The sequence below is a fragment of the Phasianus colchicus genome, chromosome 8, assembly GCF_987193195.1.
Source record: "Phasianus colchicus chromosome 8, bPhaCol1.hap1.1, whole genome shotgun sequence".
In the NCBI taxonomy this organism is placed as follows: domain Eukaryota; kingdom Metazoa; phylum Chordata; class Aves; order Galliformes; family Phasianidae; genus Phasianus; species Phasianus colchicus.
The window spans coordinates 1,085,517-1,101,962 of NC_143443.1; the positions used below are offsets into that span (position 1 = coordinate 1,085,517).

General features: G+C 45.0%; 1 protein-coding gene and 1 pseudogene across 2 annotated transcripts; one reads left to right on the forward strand and one right to left on the reverse strand.

The window, feature by feature from the left end:
• The first annotated feature begins 18 nt into the window (after positions 1-18).
• Positions 19-16,258, forward strand: ERLIN1 (ER lipid raft associated 1). 2 transcript variants are annotated; one of them, XM_090144690.1, is made up of 11 exons: positions 19-426; positions 1,590-1,671; positions 2,037-2,083; positions 7,482-7,543; positions 8,504-8,629; positions 9,771-9,844; positions 12,131-12,189; positions 12,484-12,575; positions 13,067-13,156; positions 13,420-13,499; positions 13,698-16,258. In XM_090144690.1, the coding sequence occupies exons 1-11, from the start codon at positions 314-316 to the stop codon at positions 13,914-13,916; spliced, it is 1,044 nt and encodes a 347-aa protein (XP_090000816.1). In that variant the 5' UTR covers positions 19-313; the 3' UTR covers positions 13,917-16,258. The 2 variants fall into 2 exon arrangements, with proteins under 2 accessions (XP_090000816.1, XP_031458421.1); XM_031602561.2 differs by lacking the exon at positions 19-426 and adding an exon at positions 1,417-1,494.
• Positions 5,535-6,424, reverse strand: LOC149916973 (uncharacterized; annotated as a pseudogene).
• Positions 16,259-16,446: the final 188 nt, after the last annotated feature.

Here is a 16,446-nt window from a genome sequence, read left to right on the forward strand (position 1 = left end):
TCGCGGCCGTTGGGCCTGGTTTGCCGGGAGGGCGCGGCGTCTTTCGTCTCCGGGTTCTCCCGGGCCGCCCGGAGCCCGGCAGGACGGTCGTTGAGGCGGGCGTGGGCCTCCCGGGGCCGGCCCGCCAGGTGAGAGCCGGCGTAGGGGTGCGCGGGTTCCGAGGCGCGGTTCTGTGTCCGAAGGAAGGATTCGCGAGGCGGGGGCGGGTCAGGCCTGTGCGGCGCCGAGCTGGGAGGCGTGAGGACTGCGGTGCAAAGGCCGAGGGTTTTCCTCCCGCCCTCCCTCAGGAGTTTGTCTCACAGGTGCTGCGAGAATGACCATGGCCCAGGCCGGAGCGGTGGTGGCGGCCGCTACGGGAGTCCTCGTCTTCTTCCTGTATGCCTCCATCCACAGGGTTGAGGAGGGGCACCTGGCCGTGTACTACAGGTAGCGTTCCTACTGGAAGGCCTCCGCAGGTTTTTCTGACTGATGAGATTCGCAGCCCTCAGAGTGCCCTGGGAGGGGATTGCACCCTGCCGGTTTTTCCTCGGGGTTTTGCCCTGAGGTGGGCAGAGTGAGTTCTTTGTGCTTTCCTGCACCTATAAGGCACGGTTCTGTACAGAGCCCTTGCAGTCCTCGGTCTTTCTGATCCCTCAGCTGCTTTTCCTACCTCTGTACAGAGTAACTTATCTGCTTGTAATCGGGATCTAAAAGCATGAAGCCTGTACCCTGGGCCTGCCTACAGCCTTGTTATTCTCACCTGAGTGCTCTTGCCCTGCCCCAGGACAGCTGGGCACCTGCCTGGCCCAGTGGCACTGGGAGCTTGCAGCTGCCCTGGACAAACTCTGTAGAAAGAGAGAGGGTGGTTACTGGATGCTTCCTCTTCAAATTTTAATAAAGGAATGGAGAAATTCAGTCTCAGCCCTTCCAAGTTTTTTTTCTGCCAGCCTTTCTGAATCTTTGGGTCACTTATGCCATTTAATCTCCTTTCTACACTTCATGTTCCCCATTTTGGCCCAATCCCTTTATGTTGCTTTTTTCCCGTAATTATGAGTGTGTTGAACAATGTGGGCCTTTGCAGGATGCTAAGCATTGGTTGCTCAGAGCTCTTCTCTGTCTCCAACTGACAACTAGCTGGTCTGACCACACAAGGGACTGCAGATTGTTGTCCTTCAAGTAAGGGGCTGTGCTGAATGCTCTATGGAAATTCAAACTGGCAGAATCACCAGCTGCTGGACTTTTCCATGGCTGCTGTCAACAGCTTAGAGGAAAAAATTCTGTGTTCTGTAGACTCTCTGCAGTGTTGCAGTGATGGAAGAATTTAGCTATGTCTGCTATCTCTAAAAGTTAATTTCTCAAAACTGTTAAGTCGCAACAGGCAAGTGTCTTCTTTAGAGTCAGCCATTTTATTACAGAAATTGTGCTGTTTATATTCTCAAGATAGATTGCTCCTTGGCACTGTGATGAATGAGGTTACAGGTCTGCAGTGACTCTGATGCAAGAAATATGGAGCAGGTGAATTGTGTAACTCACACTACCGTAGCTGTGACTCCTGGCATTTTTACTGTATTTTCCATTTGCTTGAATGTTTTCTTCATCTGTCTCTCTAGGGGTGGTGCGTTGTTGACTAGTCCAAGTGGACCAGGCTACCACATCATGTTGCCCTTCATCACCACGTTCAAATCTGTACAGGTCAGTGTCTGAACTGCTGCCCTGTGCAAAATGTCAGCATTTGTTGGGCCTTTGGGTGCTTTGCTGCATGAGAATCTGCACAGCTTCTTTTGGAGCAGGAGGTGCCTTGCTCTAAGATATGATCTGTTTGTGGCCAGATTCCCAGGAAAGCTGCAGGAAGTAAGAGTAGGGAAATGAGCACAGCTGCCATTGTCTCTCCCAGAAGGCAGTTAGGACAAAGTCCATTTCCTACTTGCACCTACAACTGGGGAGGCAGAGGATGCAGTTTGGTTCTTTGTGCCTCTGTTATGGTTGTGACTGAAAGCAGCACGGTCTGCTTGGAGAATGGTGCGTGTTTCTGAGCATTGGTTATCTTTTTATTTCAGACCACTCTGCAGACTGATGAAGTGAAAAATGTGCCTTGTGGAACAAGGTATGTTTTTTCATTGTATTTCTTCTGGTGATGAGTAGATGTGTTCTCTTGTATAGTCTGCATTAATTGTTTATAGTGCTGTGATGCAGAGGCTGAAAAGTAAAAGCATAAAATTAGTTCCAAGCATAAATGATTCACTCCACTTGGAAATCAAGCAGGAGGTATGGGATCAAGTGCTCTTGCTGGAATTGATGTTTGCATTTATGCTGATGACCTCCCAACTTTCCTTGTTTTCTTCCTTGCATTACTCTGGTCACCCACTGATCTTCTTTAGTCTGCCTTCTGCTTTGCATATATCTAGCCAGAAGCTTGTGGTGAATATGAATGCTGATTCCAGCAGTGGGCAAAAGTAAATGGTGAACAGAAGTCCTCCCTCCTGGTGGGAAATGACTTATTTAAACAGCAGCTCAAGAAATAAGTTTCCTGAAATTATTGTGGCATTTTCTGGAATCAGCATTTCACCTGACTTAGAGAGAGAATGTCACCCAATAAAGCAGCAGCCTACCAGAGGTGGCACTTGCCTGCTTCACAATTAAGTTGATTTTTACATTGTTGAAGCAAGCAAAGCAATAACAGAAGGAGAGAAAGCTGGGTTGTGTTGCAGGTCTTGTTCTGTTGATTCATTCATAAAGCAAAGGGATCACTGAATCTGCACCATCAGGATCAGCAAGAAGTGATTGTTTTTGTGTTTTCACTGCAAGGTACTTGCAATGCTTCTGTTTAGAAAAACTATAGAACACTATCAGTATGACTTGAATGGTGACACAGCAACCCTTTTGAAATTCAAAGTTGAACGCTGGTGATGACATTAATAAAGCAGGGTTAATTTTGATCTGTTTTGGCCCTTGTTAAAATGAGTTCTTAGAATTATTCCTATACAAATCATGAGAATCGATTGAGCTTAAATATTAACATAAAAATCTTGTGGTACCTAGCAGTCTTTAGTTTAGATCTAAAGCCTTTTTCAGGAGTGTTTATAATGCTGGTGTTCAGAGGTGTTATTTCTAGAACAGTTTTCTGCGTTTTCTTTAATGCCTTTAAATTTGTAGCATTTGGAATCAAAGTCTGAAGCTGTTCCATGTCAAAACTTTGAAAAAGATTTCAAAGATTTCTTTAATAAAATATTAGGAAAAAATCAGTAAAACAATATTTTATAGGTAATGAATTGATTCAAATCTGAAATTTCACTGTCCAGGTTCAAAGTCTATTACAAGATTAGGTCCTGAATGCTTAAAGTATTCTGATTGTGTACTGAACCATCAGACTGCAAAGGCTGATCTTTCTCTTCTGCTTTGTTCCTATTCTCCGTATTCTCATATTTAGGAAGTTTAAAATGGCTGCGTGGGTGTCCCATCCCCAATTTCTACCCTGCGTGTCCCACTCATATGTGACAGTGTCAAATGAATACGTTAAATACAGTTTTTAAAAAGCTTTGGCACCAGTTACATCTTTTTCATAAAACAGCTGTCAGCTCAAAGACTAAAACTATTTCATTACAGCAGGTACTATTTCATTAAGCCATGATGAAAATCAATTATGTGATTACCTCTAGTGTTTGAGGTTTCTGACCTTCTTTGGCAAGACAATGTATGCTCAATTCCTTGGAAAGTTCAGCACTTTCCTTGTGGCGTGTCTGCTGATCCTTGAAAACTGGTGATCAAGGAGACCTCATGAAACTAATTGTAGAAGAGCAAGGTATTCCAAAGAGCTGACATAAGAGATTCTTCACTGGCTATTGTGCAATACAGTAAGCAGATTGAAATTATTCTCTACCAATATTTCACAAGAAAACTAGGAAAGTAGCTTTCTTCTTACAAACTAATTGGAAAGACTCATGCTAAATTTTGCATGGGATTTACCATGTTAAAGAAAGGTAAATAGCCAGGATGCTAAGTGTTGATGTTGCCCTAGTATTAGATGTTTACTTGCAAAGTGTGGGTCTTGGGCTCCTGCTGAAGATCTCTGGCAGAAACACTAACACAGCACTAGAGGACTGCTGCTCTTGGACAGATCCCTGTAACTGGTCATATGGAAAAATGTACTTCACAGATCACAAGTGGATGTGTTAAATTAGTCACTGTGTCTCTAAACAGACTAGGTGTAAGAGTTCTGACATGCTGTTGTTACCCAGCCTGGTGTAACAGGCTTGGTAGTCTTTGTGGTCTAGCAATGAGCTTTGAAGGTTTGCTTTTTTTTTTTTTTTTAATAGCCTCTTCTACGGCACCATATTTCAGTTCTTCCTTTGTTTTCTCCTGGCCAGGCATTAGCCCAAATGCTGAGGCGTATGAGTCTTTCTAAAAAGTGCTGCTGAAATGCCTGCTGGTGTATGTCTGTCTTCTAGCATCCCCTGTATGTTTTCATTCTGTCATTAAAACTAGGGACAGTGCTGATGTGAGGATCTCAGGGTATGTTCTAGTCCTATGTATTCTAAGGTAGAGCTCAGAAATTCAAGTGTGAGAGAGGCTGTGGAAGCTGCAGTGGAGAGTCTTAATGACTGGAGATCTCCCTATGGGAGCTGTGCAGTGGGGCTCATTCAGCATTGTATCTGGCAAGAAGACTGCTTTTGTAAGCGGGGATGTTCAGAGTGGTAGTGAGCTGCTGAAATGGAAGGAGCTTTGTCTCAGCTGGCATTTAAGCTGTGTCAATACCAAAGTGAAGTGGCTAGATTATCATCTCAATTCAGCACACGGTGCTTTGCCAAAATAACTGCCCCAAAACTGTCCAGGACAGTTTTGCTTCTAATATTCCCATCAAATTGATAGACACAAAGGATCCCAGTATTAAGATGTGCGGCGTTGCTCTTGCAGGAGATTGTGGTGGAAGAAACCCTTGCTCTCTGCTTTACTTCCTTGTCAGGATATCTAGATGGTACAGGATGATATCTGAGTTTCCCTGTGCTATTGGATGTATCATAAGGTGACTGGAACAAGCAGTGGCATGAAAGCAGGTTCAGAAAATTCTGAAAAATGCTGTTGGAAGTAGCTTGGAATGAGAGTCATTTTCTCAAGTATAGAAGGACAGAGTACAGAATAAGTAAGGTGGAGAGAAAAAAGTACATTCCATGCCATTCATAGAAGCATCAAATGCCTTGAGTTGGAAGGGACACTAAGGATGATCAGGTTCCAACCCCCTGCCATGCGCAGGGTCACTAACTTCCAGGTCTGGCTACTAGGTAAGTTGCCCAGAGCCCCATTCAACCTGATTGAATGCCTCCAGGGGCAGAGCATCCACAGCCTCTCTGGACAGCCTGTTCCAGCACATCATCATTCTCTCTGTGAAGAACTTTCCCCTGATGTCTAATCTAAACCTTCTTTCCTTGTGCTTAAAACCATTCCCCTTTGTCCTGTCACTACCTGCCCAAGTAAAAAGTTGATTTCCCTCCTGTTCATAATCCCCTTCTAAAAACTGGAAGGTTGCTATGAGGTTACCACGCAGCCTTCTCTTCTCCAGGCTAAACGAGCCCAGCTTCCTCAGCCTGTATTGACAGGGGAGGTGCTCCAGCCCTCTGATCATCTTTGTGGCCCTCCTCTGGACCCTCTCCAACAGCTCCACATATTTCCTGTATTGGAGGCCCCACGCCTGACCTCAGTACTCTGGATGGGGCTTGTTGAGGGCAAAGTAGAAAAGGACGATCACCACCCTGTTCCTGCTGGCCACCCATCTTGTGATGGAGCCCAGGGTACCATTGGCCTTCTGAGCTGCAAGAGCACATGGCTCACAGTCAGTTTTTCATTCACCAGGATCCCCAGGTAGCAGGGCTACTCTCAAGGTGTTCTTCTCCCAGTCTGTATACATATCTGAGACTACTCTGACCCAAGTGCAGAACCTTGGTCTTTGCAGTGTTGAAGGTTCACACCTCTTTAGTTTGTCAAGGTCCCTCTGGATGGCATTCCTTCCTTCTAGTTTGTCAACCGCACCATTCAACTTGGTGTCATCTGCAAACTTGCTAAGGGTGCACTTGAGCCCATCGTTGATGAAAATGTTGAAGAGCACCAGTCCCAAGACAGACCCATGCAGGACACTGCTCGCCACTGCCCTCCACCTTGATGTAGTACCGTTCACCAGAACCCTCTGTCTGTGGCCTTCAAACCAATTTCTTATCCACCAAATAGTCCACCCCTCAAAACCTTATCTCTCCAATTTAGAGATAAGATTGTGGTGGGGGACCATGTCAAAGACCTTGCACAAGTCCAGGTAGATGACATTGATCGCTTTCCCTCTGTTCACTGATGCCATCATTCCATCATAGAGATCCACCACGTTGGTCAGGCACAACCTTCTCTTGTTAAAACCACACTGGCTGTCTTGGATCACCTGTTCATCCCTTATGTGCTTTAACATGCCTTCTAGGAGAATCTGTTCCATTATCTTCCTAGGCACAAAGCTGAGGCTCACCAACCACCCCACGCTTTGGCAGGCCCACGCTCCTTGAAATCACAAACTCAACCAGGACATAGTCGCTGCAGCCTAGGCTGCCTCAAGTCTTAATGCCTTTAATGATCTCCTCTGCACTGGTGAGCACCAGATCCAGCAGCACTTCATCTCTGGTCACGCTATCCAGTACTTGAGCCAGAAAGTTACCATCACGGACTCCGGGAATCTCCTGTATCTCTTGCAGCTCACCACGTGGTTTGCCCAGCAGATATCTGGGTGGTTGAAATCTCCCATCAGGATGAGTGCCTGTGGGCATTATGTCTTCTGCAATGAAGGAAGAAGGCATCATCTGCAGGCTCTCCTTGACCGAGTGGACTACATTAGCTCTTCATTAGTCCCATCTCTCACTCTAACCCACAGGCTCTCAACCAGCTCCTCACTATTTCTCAGAGGGAACTCTTCACAGAATATCCACTCTTTAACATGGTAGGCAACTCTCCCACCCTTCCTACCTAGCCCATCCCTTCTAAAAAGGCAATACCACTTTACAGTGGTATTCCATCTATGGGAGTCATCCCACCATGTTTTCACAATAGCAACTGGATTGTAGTTTTCCTATTACAGAGGCTGCCCTGCTGCTTGCAGCGGGTGTTATCTGCTGGCCTCGTTGTCTCGCCTTCATTTTGCTGACTCCAACTTTTGATAACTGTGACTGCATTCCTGTCTGAAGATGTTTCCCTTTTGTTGGCTGAGTAGGAGGTAACGAAGTTAAGTGAAAGTTGCTTTACAGGCTTGCTAGAAGAGGCTTTTGGTTTCTTCAGAGAAGAACCAGTCTGTACAGAAACAGAGTTCACTGACATCTGATTGCGAAATGCTCGAAAGGTTAGAATTGTTCTGGGTAAAAATTAACTGCAAGTTTCTAACAGAATTTACTAAAAGAATAAAAAGGACAACTTGGCTTTAAATGCAGACCAGTATTAGCAATTTCAGCAATAATCTGTTAACTCTCTTTTCTTGTTTCCAGTGGCGGTGTTATGATCTATATCGACCGAATAGAAGTTGTGAACAAATTGGCACCGTATGCAGGTATATCCAGTTCTGTCTCAACAAGCAGCACTGTGGCTGCCTTTACCCTCGGGCAGCTATGTCTTGGTTTGCAACACCTTCCATTCCTGTGGCCTGTTGCCTTTATGGTTCCCAGTACTTAAGATTCATGCCTGTGCCTGTAAGCCTTTGAAAGAACCACAGATTTGCTGAGATGAAATCAAGTTCTAGGACTGCTTCTCCCCTGAAGGATTTGACATGTTAGGCTGCTTGTGGCAAGTGCTCAGGCAGTCCTCTTTCTTGGAGTTGAAGGGAGGCAGACCTGTAAAACTCAGTACATATGGCAGAGCCCTCAGGTGCTTGCCTACTCAGCTGATGGGAAAGTTACAAAGGTAAGGCCCATGTAGGAGCCTCTTACGTTTTTATTTCATCAGCTGCCAAACCAAAGATGTAGACAGCTTTTCTTTTTTTTCAGTAGCATAGCTTAATGCAAAACCCTTGTTACTGATGCATTGTTTGTGTTGTAATCATTGTTCATGTTGTAAAGTGGATATGATGCGTTTTTGTTGTTTTTTTTTTAACGTCGTATAGCATCTGATCCTACACATGTAAGTTCTGAATAGGTTTTACTGTTCCATTTGGTTAGGCAGATCGTAGATAAGGAGCATGCAGTATGTCTTAATATAGTGACTGAGCTCTTTGAAGTAATGTAACGCAGCAGCACTGGTGGAAAGGATCTCTCTACAGGTTTCAACTTTGACATCTGCTCACAGCAGGCGTGTTGCTAACAGTTGTCAGGGCAGCTGGGACTCTGTCCATCCAAGTCCTGAAATGTGCCAAGAATGGAGATCACTCACCTCTCTGGTGCCTTGTCCTAGTGCTGCACTGCTTTCCCATTGTCACAAGCTGTCACTTTGAGGCAGAGACACTGCAGAAAGCAGTTCATGTCAGCAGAGGATCACTGGCTGCATTGCTGTTATAATAGTTCTCTTATTTCCTCAGTGTACGATATTGTAAGAAATTACACTGCGGACTATGACAAGACCTTGATCTTCAATAAAATTCATCATGAGTTGAATCAGTTCTGCAGTGCACATACTCTCCAGGAGGTTTACATCGAGCTGTTTGGTAAGTGGATGACAGCTACACACACCCACTGAGGTCTGTGTAGTCTTCCTGTTCTGTGAAACATGTTACAGCAGTCTCCTGTGAGCAAGCAGCTTCTGTATTGAAGTTGCAGTCTAGAAAGCAGCTCCTTAAATATTTGTGTGCTGCTTCTCTTGGAATTTTACTCTCTAATGATTCAGAATACTCATGTGGAGATTTGATTCCAGTTCTTTTCTGCTCCGGACTGAATTCTGGACATACAGAGTGTGTTCTCTGCTGTTGTGCATGGAGTCATGCTTGTTGCCTTCACTGTGATGGGTCTTGTTCTTTTCGATTTGTTCTGTAGCTGAATTAATTTCTTTGCTTTAAAAGTTTCTTTCTGACTGTTAGAAGCAAGGGGCTGGAAGGGAGATGCTTGCAGTTCATTGCACTGCCTTAATTTCTTCACTAGGGGGTATCATCCATTCAGGAGTTAGCAAATTTGACGTTCTGCTCCTTGGAGTGGGTGCATACCTGTGTCTCCAGAGGTGTAACATCATCTTGTTCCTTCTTGATTGTCAGAGCAGGAGAAAGTAGATTTATTGTTTCGGAAGGTAAAAAGCTATCAGACTTCTAATGTTAGGAAGAGTAAATCTTTGAATGCTGTACTCAGACTTACAAAACATAAATAGTCAGAGAGGTGTTTCTTGGTAATGCATGCAATTTAATCCCTTCATAACAGTGTATTCCAGTGGAAAGACCTTCCTGGAGCTTGGGAGTAACAAAATACGTTTTTTCAGTAGCAAGTATTGGATTCTGTAGGTCCTTTGAGAGCTAAGGCAGAGCTCACTGCAGTCAATGGGATTGACATGGCTCTGGTAGGGAAAGACAAGCTTCTGCATATGTTTCCTTGCTGAAACAGTGAGATCCATATGCCCTCAGCTCTGATGCCATGTGTCAGTAGTTGAACTTTTCCAGAGGCACTATCGTGTGGTTCTTATGGCTCTATCCTTGGGAATATTTTCCAGGGGGTATAAAAAAGAAAACAATGTACAGAATGATTTCAAAAATTCTTTTTTTCTTACACCATGGAGATGTCTCCTCAAAGCTAGCTGAATTGCTGTCACACAATGTATAGGAGAAATGGTGACAAAAGCTAAGTGATCTCTCTTGTCCTCCACAGATCAGATAGATGAGAATCTGAAGTTGGCCCTGCAAAAAGATCTCAATGTCATGGCACCAGGTCTTACCATCCAGGTAGGTTTATTGTTCGATAAAAGATTTTTCTTTTTTCACCTCTAATTCATTCACCTTCCAGTGGATCAATGAGATTTCTTGCTTCTGTTTTCCACTTATGGTGAAATAGTTGTGCCTTGAAGTGAGGTTTGTCAGCTGAAAACTGCCCATGAGAAAGTTACCACTTCTAAATGCTGTTTTTATGTTGAGAGAGATGTACAGGGTAGAGAAATGACCTTTTAGGCCATAGGTGTGCAGGGATTGAGTTTAATCCACAAAGAGCAAGAAAATGTTTTTTTTTCTAACTACATTTGGCACCCCTGTATAGCTCCAGTGTGCCAGAATAGTTTCTACAAGTATTGAAGAAGAAAAGAGATGTCTGGCTGCATGTGGGGAGAGAAGAGCTCTCCTTTGACAGCACATGAAGTGCTACAGTAAATACTGTATTCCTCTTCATGGCCTGCTCTGTTTTGACAAGAGTCAACTACAGGTAGTATCTTCCAAAAAAAAAAAAAAAAAAAAAAAATGTGGCTCTGCTCTTCCCAATACTCAAGTTAATTTGCACTGTACTTTGCACACAAGTTTCTAGTGAATGAGCATCATCAGTCAAAATTATCTTTGTAACATAAAAGGTCTTTCTGATCTCAGGGTGAAAGAAAAGCTCTCTGCTATTTGCTAGGAAATGCTAATGACAGAGCTAAATCTGATCTGTGACATAAGCTGTCCTTTCTCAATGTGCCATGCCCAATCTTTGCAGTTGGTCAGAAGATTAAGGATATTCTGCCTGCTTCAGCCCTGTCTTAGTTCACAGGACCAGCAGTTTGAAGATACCCCATAACTTGTGAGGGAAGTGATTCATCTCTAGTCCTTAAGAGATGGTGTGATCTTCTCTTCCTGTGTATACTGCTTCATTTCAAATCAGAGCTGTGCCCTCATCTCTAGTAAAATTGCAGTTTGTTAATAGCTCTTACTCTGTGTTCCCCTCATTGCACCCAATATCCTGAGACAGCCTCATCAGCCCCAGGATAGATGAGAACATATGTTGGCTTCACCCTGCTGCTGAGCTGTTGCCAGAGCAGCCCCAGGGTGGGGGCTGGGCTTCATTGCCAAGAGAGTAGAAGTGCCATTACAACACCAGCTTGCCTTCAGAGCCAGTCCTTCATGATCCTTTTTTGCAAAGCTCTTGCTTAGCCTCTTAGTCTCAACCTGTACCAGTGCCTTAATATTTGAATATTAACCATATTGATGATACAGAGTAATGCTTTTGTGCAGTAGATACAAGCAGATTTTACCTTCAAGTAGATAAAGTCTAAGCTAGAGTAAATTTTCCAAGATCAGAGTGTTCTGTCAGACTACAGAGGAATCTTTGTCCATGTTTGAAAAGCCACACTTCTAGAGACTGATCTTTGATTTGGTGGTATTATGGAGATGGAAAGAATATATCCCTGTGCACCCTGCTGTGACTGGGAATTGCTTTGAGGTGAACTTTCTGCATGTAGAACCTCACCAGGGGCTTGGACAGGCTTTTTTCCTGGCAGGAGCTTAGAAAACCCTTTCATTGAAAGACTGATTCTGATTTTATGTCTCAGAAATCCACTTGTTCTTCTTGTTCAGAGGAGCAGTAGTTGTTCCAAAGTGTCCTGCTCTGATGCCAGGCTGACTCTTCTTTCTAGGCATGGTGTCAGCCGATTTACTGCCACGGACTGTCTTAACCCACATCTCCCAAAATTTAGTCATCAGGCAGGTGATGCACACAGGCTGGTGATCAGCATTGCCATGCAAATCACTCTTGGTGATCAGCAGCTGCATGCAACAGTTGCGTCCAGGTGCCACATATGCCCTGCTGCTCTTCTATGTCTTTGCTGTAGTTTCTTGTTGCCTGGTAGCTTTTGCAAGCTTTTCTCCTAGAAAAGTATGGTTTGTAACTTTGCCTCTGTTAGTAGTTCTTACTCCTGCCATTTAATTTATTTGGGTTGGTGAGCTTCTTTCTTGAGCATTACTTTGGAATCCATTGTCTGGTGTTGCTTAAGGAGCCATTCCACTTTTGGACTGAAGAACTAAGCTTCTAACAAAGCTGATGAACTTCTTCAGTAGTCTTCTGCAGCCCCTGCTTGATCACTTTTTTTTCTTAAAAACTCAAGTGATAGGAAATACAAATGTAAAGTGACTGTTGCTCTGCTGTGTGGCACAAGAGGATTGGAAACTGGTATGTGTGGTCTTGGATTAATATGAAGATGTCTTCATGAAACCGGACATTTCTTAGCTATGCAGGTTTCATCTAAAATGAACACACTTTTTTTTTTATAGGCTGTGCGTGTTACAAAACCTAAAATCCCTGAAGCCATCCGAAGGAATTTTGAGCTAATGTGAGTAGCAGCACCTAAAACTTACAAATTCGTTCTGAGGGTTCAGCATGAGCATAATACTGTTAGAAGACTCTTATCTTTTGCTCAGATGGTGAGAAGTGTACTCTGCTCATGCTCATGCTTGTGCATGAGGTACATTTCCTTCAATCCACTGGCTTAAACAGGACCAGTTGTCACTGCTGCAAGGGAATGCTGCTAACATCTGGCAGCATCTTTTCCCCCAGTCTTCCTGTACCCTTGTTTGCAGAACTTTTATCCAGCTCTGTTTTCATGAGATTGTTTCTTGTCCTGCAGGGAGGCTGAGAAGACTAAGCTTCTCATTGCAGCCCAGAAGCAGAAGGTAGTAGAGAAGGAGGCAGAGACAGACCGGAAGAAAGCGCTCATTGGTATGTCAGCATACTTGGGCTAGAGACAGTTTCCATTCTTGCATCCCATGGGGAAACCAATTACAGGACAGTGTCTTGATGAAAGCTGTGCCAACAGTCAGTGGGAGATGTAGAAAACAGAAGTTTTGATGCTGCTGTCTTCCTTCCAAGGCTGCAGAGCAGTGTCATTGTCCTACAGTAGGGCTGCTTTAGAGAAGGTCAAGAGTTAACATCTCTGCCAGCAAAACTGGGCTTTAAGCTAAATGCCCTTAAGTAGGAGGAATCACATTTGTAAAAGGAATATCGACCAGTTATGCTCTAGAAGCACCAGGACTGCTTGCTTTCTTAGAGCACAAGCTGGCACTAAGCTGTACAGGACCATAGGATCTGAGCAGAAAGGAAGGCAGCAGAAGCAAATCACTTCTATGTTTGTGACAAAGGGCTGGGGTCAGATTGCTGATTTCTCAGGGCTTGCAGAGCATGTGTCTGAGCTGAGCCTGTTGTGATTGCAGAGGCGGAGAAGGCTGCCCAGGTGGCCAGGATTCACTATCAACAGAAGATTATGGAGAAGGAAACAGAGAAGCGAATTTCTGAGATTGAAGGTAACTGTGGTGCTAGTGTGCTGCTGTGGTTATTTTTCAGCTAAGAGTGGTGGCAGGTAGAGAAACCTCAGAACCAAACTCATACAAAAATAACAGAGGCCACAGTAGCACGAGATTACCTCTCCAGGGGGCCACAAGTGCAGGTCCCTGCCCAGCCAGGCTGTGTTACAAGCACACCAAGGCCAGCTTGTCCCCATGTGACAGGCTTACATGCTCACTGTGTTATGCTCATTCACTTGCTGATGCTTCTTTTCCTGTATTAGATGCTGCATTCCTAGCAAGAGAGAAGGCAAAAGCAGATGCAGAGTACTACACTGCTCAGAAGTTGGCTGACTCCAACAAGGTGAGCACTTCAAAGCTGGTCAGAAGGTGACTTGCTTAATCTTTTCCACTGCACCGGAGGCAAGCAGGCATGTGAACAGCACTGAGAAAACACTTAATTGAGCAGCCCACATCTCAATTCCTAAGAAGTGGCTGCCTGAGTTGAAATCTTGGCAATGCAGAAACTTATCTCTTAAGTCTCTGTTTTCTTCTTTTCTAGCTGAAACTTACCCCAGAGTATCTGGAACTCATGAAATACCAGGCAATAGCTGCAAACAGCAAGTTGTATTTTGGCGACAGCATCCCCGGTGTGTTTCTGGATTCTTGTGCCTTCCAGCAAGCTGATCTGAGGACTACCAGAAAAACCAACCTTCCTCCTCAGGAAATCCAGGAGAGCCCTGCAGACAGCCACTTCAAAACAAAGGGAAATACTGGCTGACAGAGGTGGAACAGAACCCATTGTAGCTCAACAGCTCTCCCAGCTGTGAATGGGGATGTTGCCCTGTGTTTGATGGGGGCAGATGCAGCATGTGCGTGGGCATCCTGTCTATAGTTGGCAGTTGGGTTGATTTTTCTTCTAGCAATGAATTGCAAGTACTCTGCCTCTCTTGTTTCTTCCCTATAAAATTGGTGCTTCCAAATGAGGGAATATCCTGTACTAACAAACTTATACTGGAATATTAAAGGACAGATACCAGGAAAGCCTTCCACAGCAGGTGCAGTTATTTAGCAAGCGTTATCTTTGAGGTAGGAGATGTGGCTTTTGAGTGCTGTATGGCTGCACGCTATTTCCCACTGCTCCTTGCTGAGGCCAAGGAAAGAATTTGCCTTCATCTTGCTTGATACAGCTTCACTTTGTCGACTCCATGCTTCCATCAACATGATGTAATTCTCTTCAAGGATTCTGTGTTGATCAGCAGAGGCTCCTGATTCTCCTCTGGAAGAGACCCAGCAAGGAGTTTGGTGTGGAATAGATGATTTAAATAGGATCTGCATAGCCATAACCTTTTCCGTTCCTGTAGGCAGTGAAACTAGATAATGGCTCAGAGAAAGAAGTCTCAGACAGGTTTCTGTAACACACCTCCTCCAATCTAGAGCCCTATGCTGGGTGTCCATGGCTGGCTGCAGCATGCTTTGCCTGGATGACTGGGTCTTGCATTGCACTGTAAGCCAGAATTCAGAGTGCACTGGAAAACTTCGGCTGCTTGGGAAGAGTGGGTCCAGCACTGTGAAATCTGTGCTCAGACTGCAGCATCCCTCTGGGTCTTTTCACCATGGAAAGAGTGCTGAATTTCCACTGCTTTGCCCTGCTGTGAAGTGAGGAGAGAAGGAAGAGCAATGAGAGATGCAAGACATCCTTGGGCCAGAGGGCAGGAGTCTTTGTGTTACGCTGCTCCTCAAACATTCTGTTAAGGATCACAGTGAGGCAGAGAATCAGTGCCTGATGTAGCCTGCCCAAGCCCAGTGCTGCCACATGCTTGCCATCCCACTTTGCAGTTTCTTCTGCTCTGCTGCAGATCATGTTTGATTCCTCAGCTGCAAAGCCAGGGAGACATCACATTTCCCAGTGATGCAGCAAAGGTGAATTTGTTCCTATAATCTGCTCTTCTATTCCATGTTCTGCCCATTTTTTCTGGGGTCTGTTTCTTGTGTTCTGTGACAATCTCAGAAGATGTTGATGAGGACCTGAGCCAGAAAACCACGTCCCAGCTTGCATTGCTGCCCAATCGCTGTGTGCACATCAGTCCTATTTTCCCTATCCTGCATGGCATGTTTGACTTAAAGGTCTGCAGTGTCTCTCCTTGACAAAGTTCAGTAACGTACAGTGCCTTACACTTTCTCAACTCCTGCCTGACTGCCTCTCTTTCATCTCTGGGGGAGAGCAGGGATGTTTTGACCTTTTCCTTCCTCCAGCTGTCTACAGACTCCCAGTATCCAGATGGTAGCATGTTTTGTAGCTGTGGTGATTGAAATGTCTCCTGGAAATATTCCTGGATTTACAGGATCCCCTTTTTCCTGTGGGAAGGACTGTGAGGAGCCAGTGGAGCCACATCCCTGACCAGCTAGCTCCTTGCTGTTTCTGATTTGCAGCACTGACTTTACAGCAGAAGGGCAGCCTCTCCTTGTTGCAGCAGCAGCCATTTGGGTTGACTTTTAAATACAAGCTTTTTGAGATCAGAAGTATTTGATGGTGTTACAGACTTGCCTACAGCTCTGCCATGTGCTGACATCAGACCACAAGTGGGTTATGCCAACCTGGAATTGCCAAGGAGCAGAAGCAGCAAGGAATCTTGAGAAGCAATACTAAGTCATAACGACCCCATGCGGGGAGAAGGGAAGCTGGTGCAGAAAGTGGTGAGCCTTGGCCCTAGGCAGCATTGTCAACCCATCTCCTGCCACTGCCCAGATGGAGACTGTCAGCTTGGCTAAATGTCATCCTGTGTTCAGAAGTCCTGCAGCAATGTTTGCGTAGGGCTTAGTGCTGTGTGCAGGAACCTCTCCTATTCTCATCTGCTTGCTGTGTTGTCAGTCCTAGCATCCTGAGCAGGTGTGAGGAGTGCAGCTAGTAGACAGGGCCTTGGCTCCTGGTCAGTGCTACGAGACAGAGGGAACGTGGGTTTGAACTTGTTTTGCTCCTTTCTCCTTGCGTGCTCTTCTGTCTAAGAGGGGTTTGCTACTGGATCAGCAGCACCTTCTTAAAGGAAACATGATACATATGTTCAAGTTTACATGCACAGTGTTCTTTTGATAAAAACAAAATAAAACTATTTTGGTACCATTTCCTTGGTGGCTTTATGTGTCTTATGGCTGGTGTTGCTGCCTCTAGTTGTGTATCTACCCATTCTGCTCTCAGCGGACTCAGTTATACAGCACGAGCATTTTTCCCCATCGTCCTCATACCCATGCTTACTCACCAAGTAGAATTGGCCACGTGGGATGTCACATACTGCCCCAGTGCTCCCTCCTGC

Bases quoted from the DNA above. Each gene is read 5' to 3' on its own strand.
- ERLIN1 (XM_090144690.1), top strand. From the start codon at position 314: ATGACCATGGCCCAGGCCGGAGCGGTGGTGGCGGCCGCTACGGGAGTC. The intron at 427-1,589 runs GTAGCGTTCCTA...CTGTCTCTCTAG, and splicing joins CACCTGGCCGTGTACTACAG to GGGTGGTGCGTTGTTGACTA. The intron at 12,576-13,066 runs GTATGTCAGCAT...TTGTGATTGCAG, and splicing joins CCGGAAGAAAGCGCTCATTG to AGGCGGAGAAGGCTGCCCAG.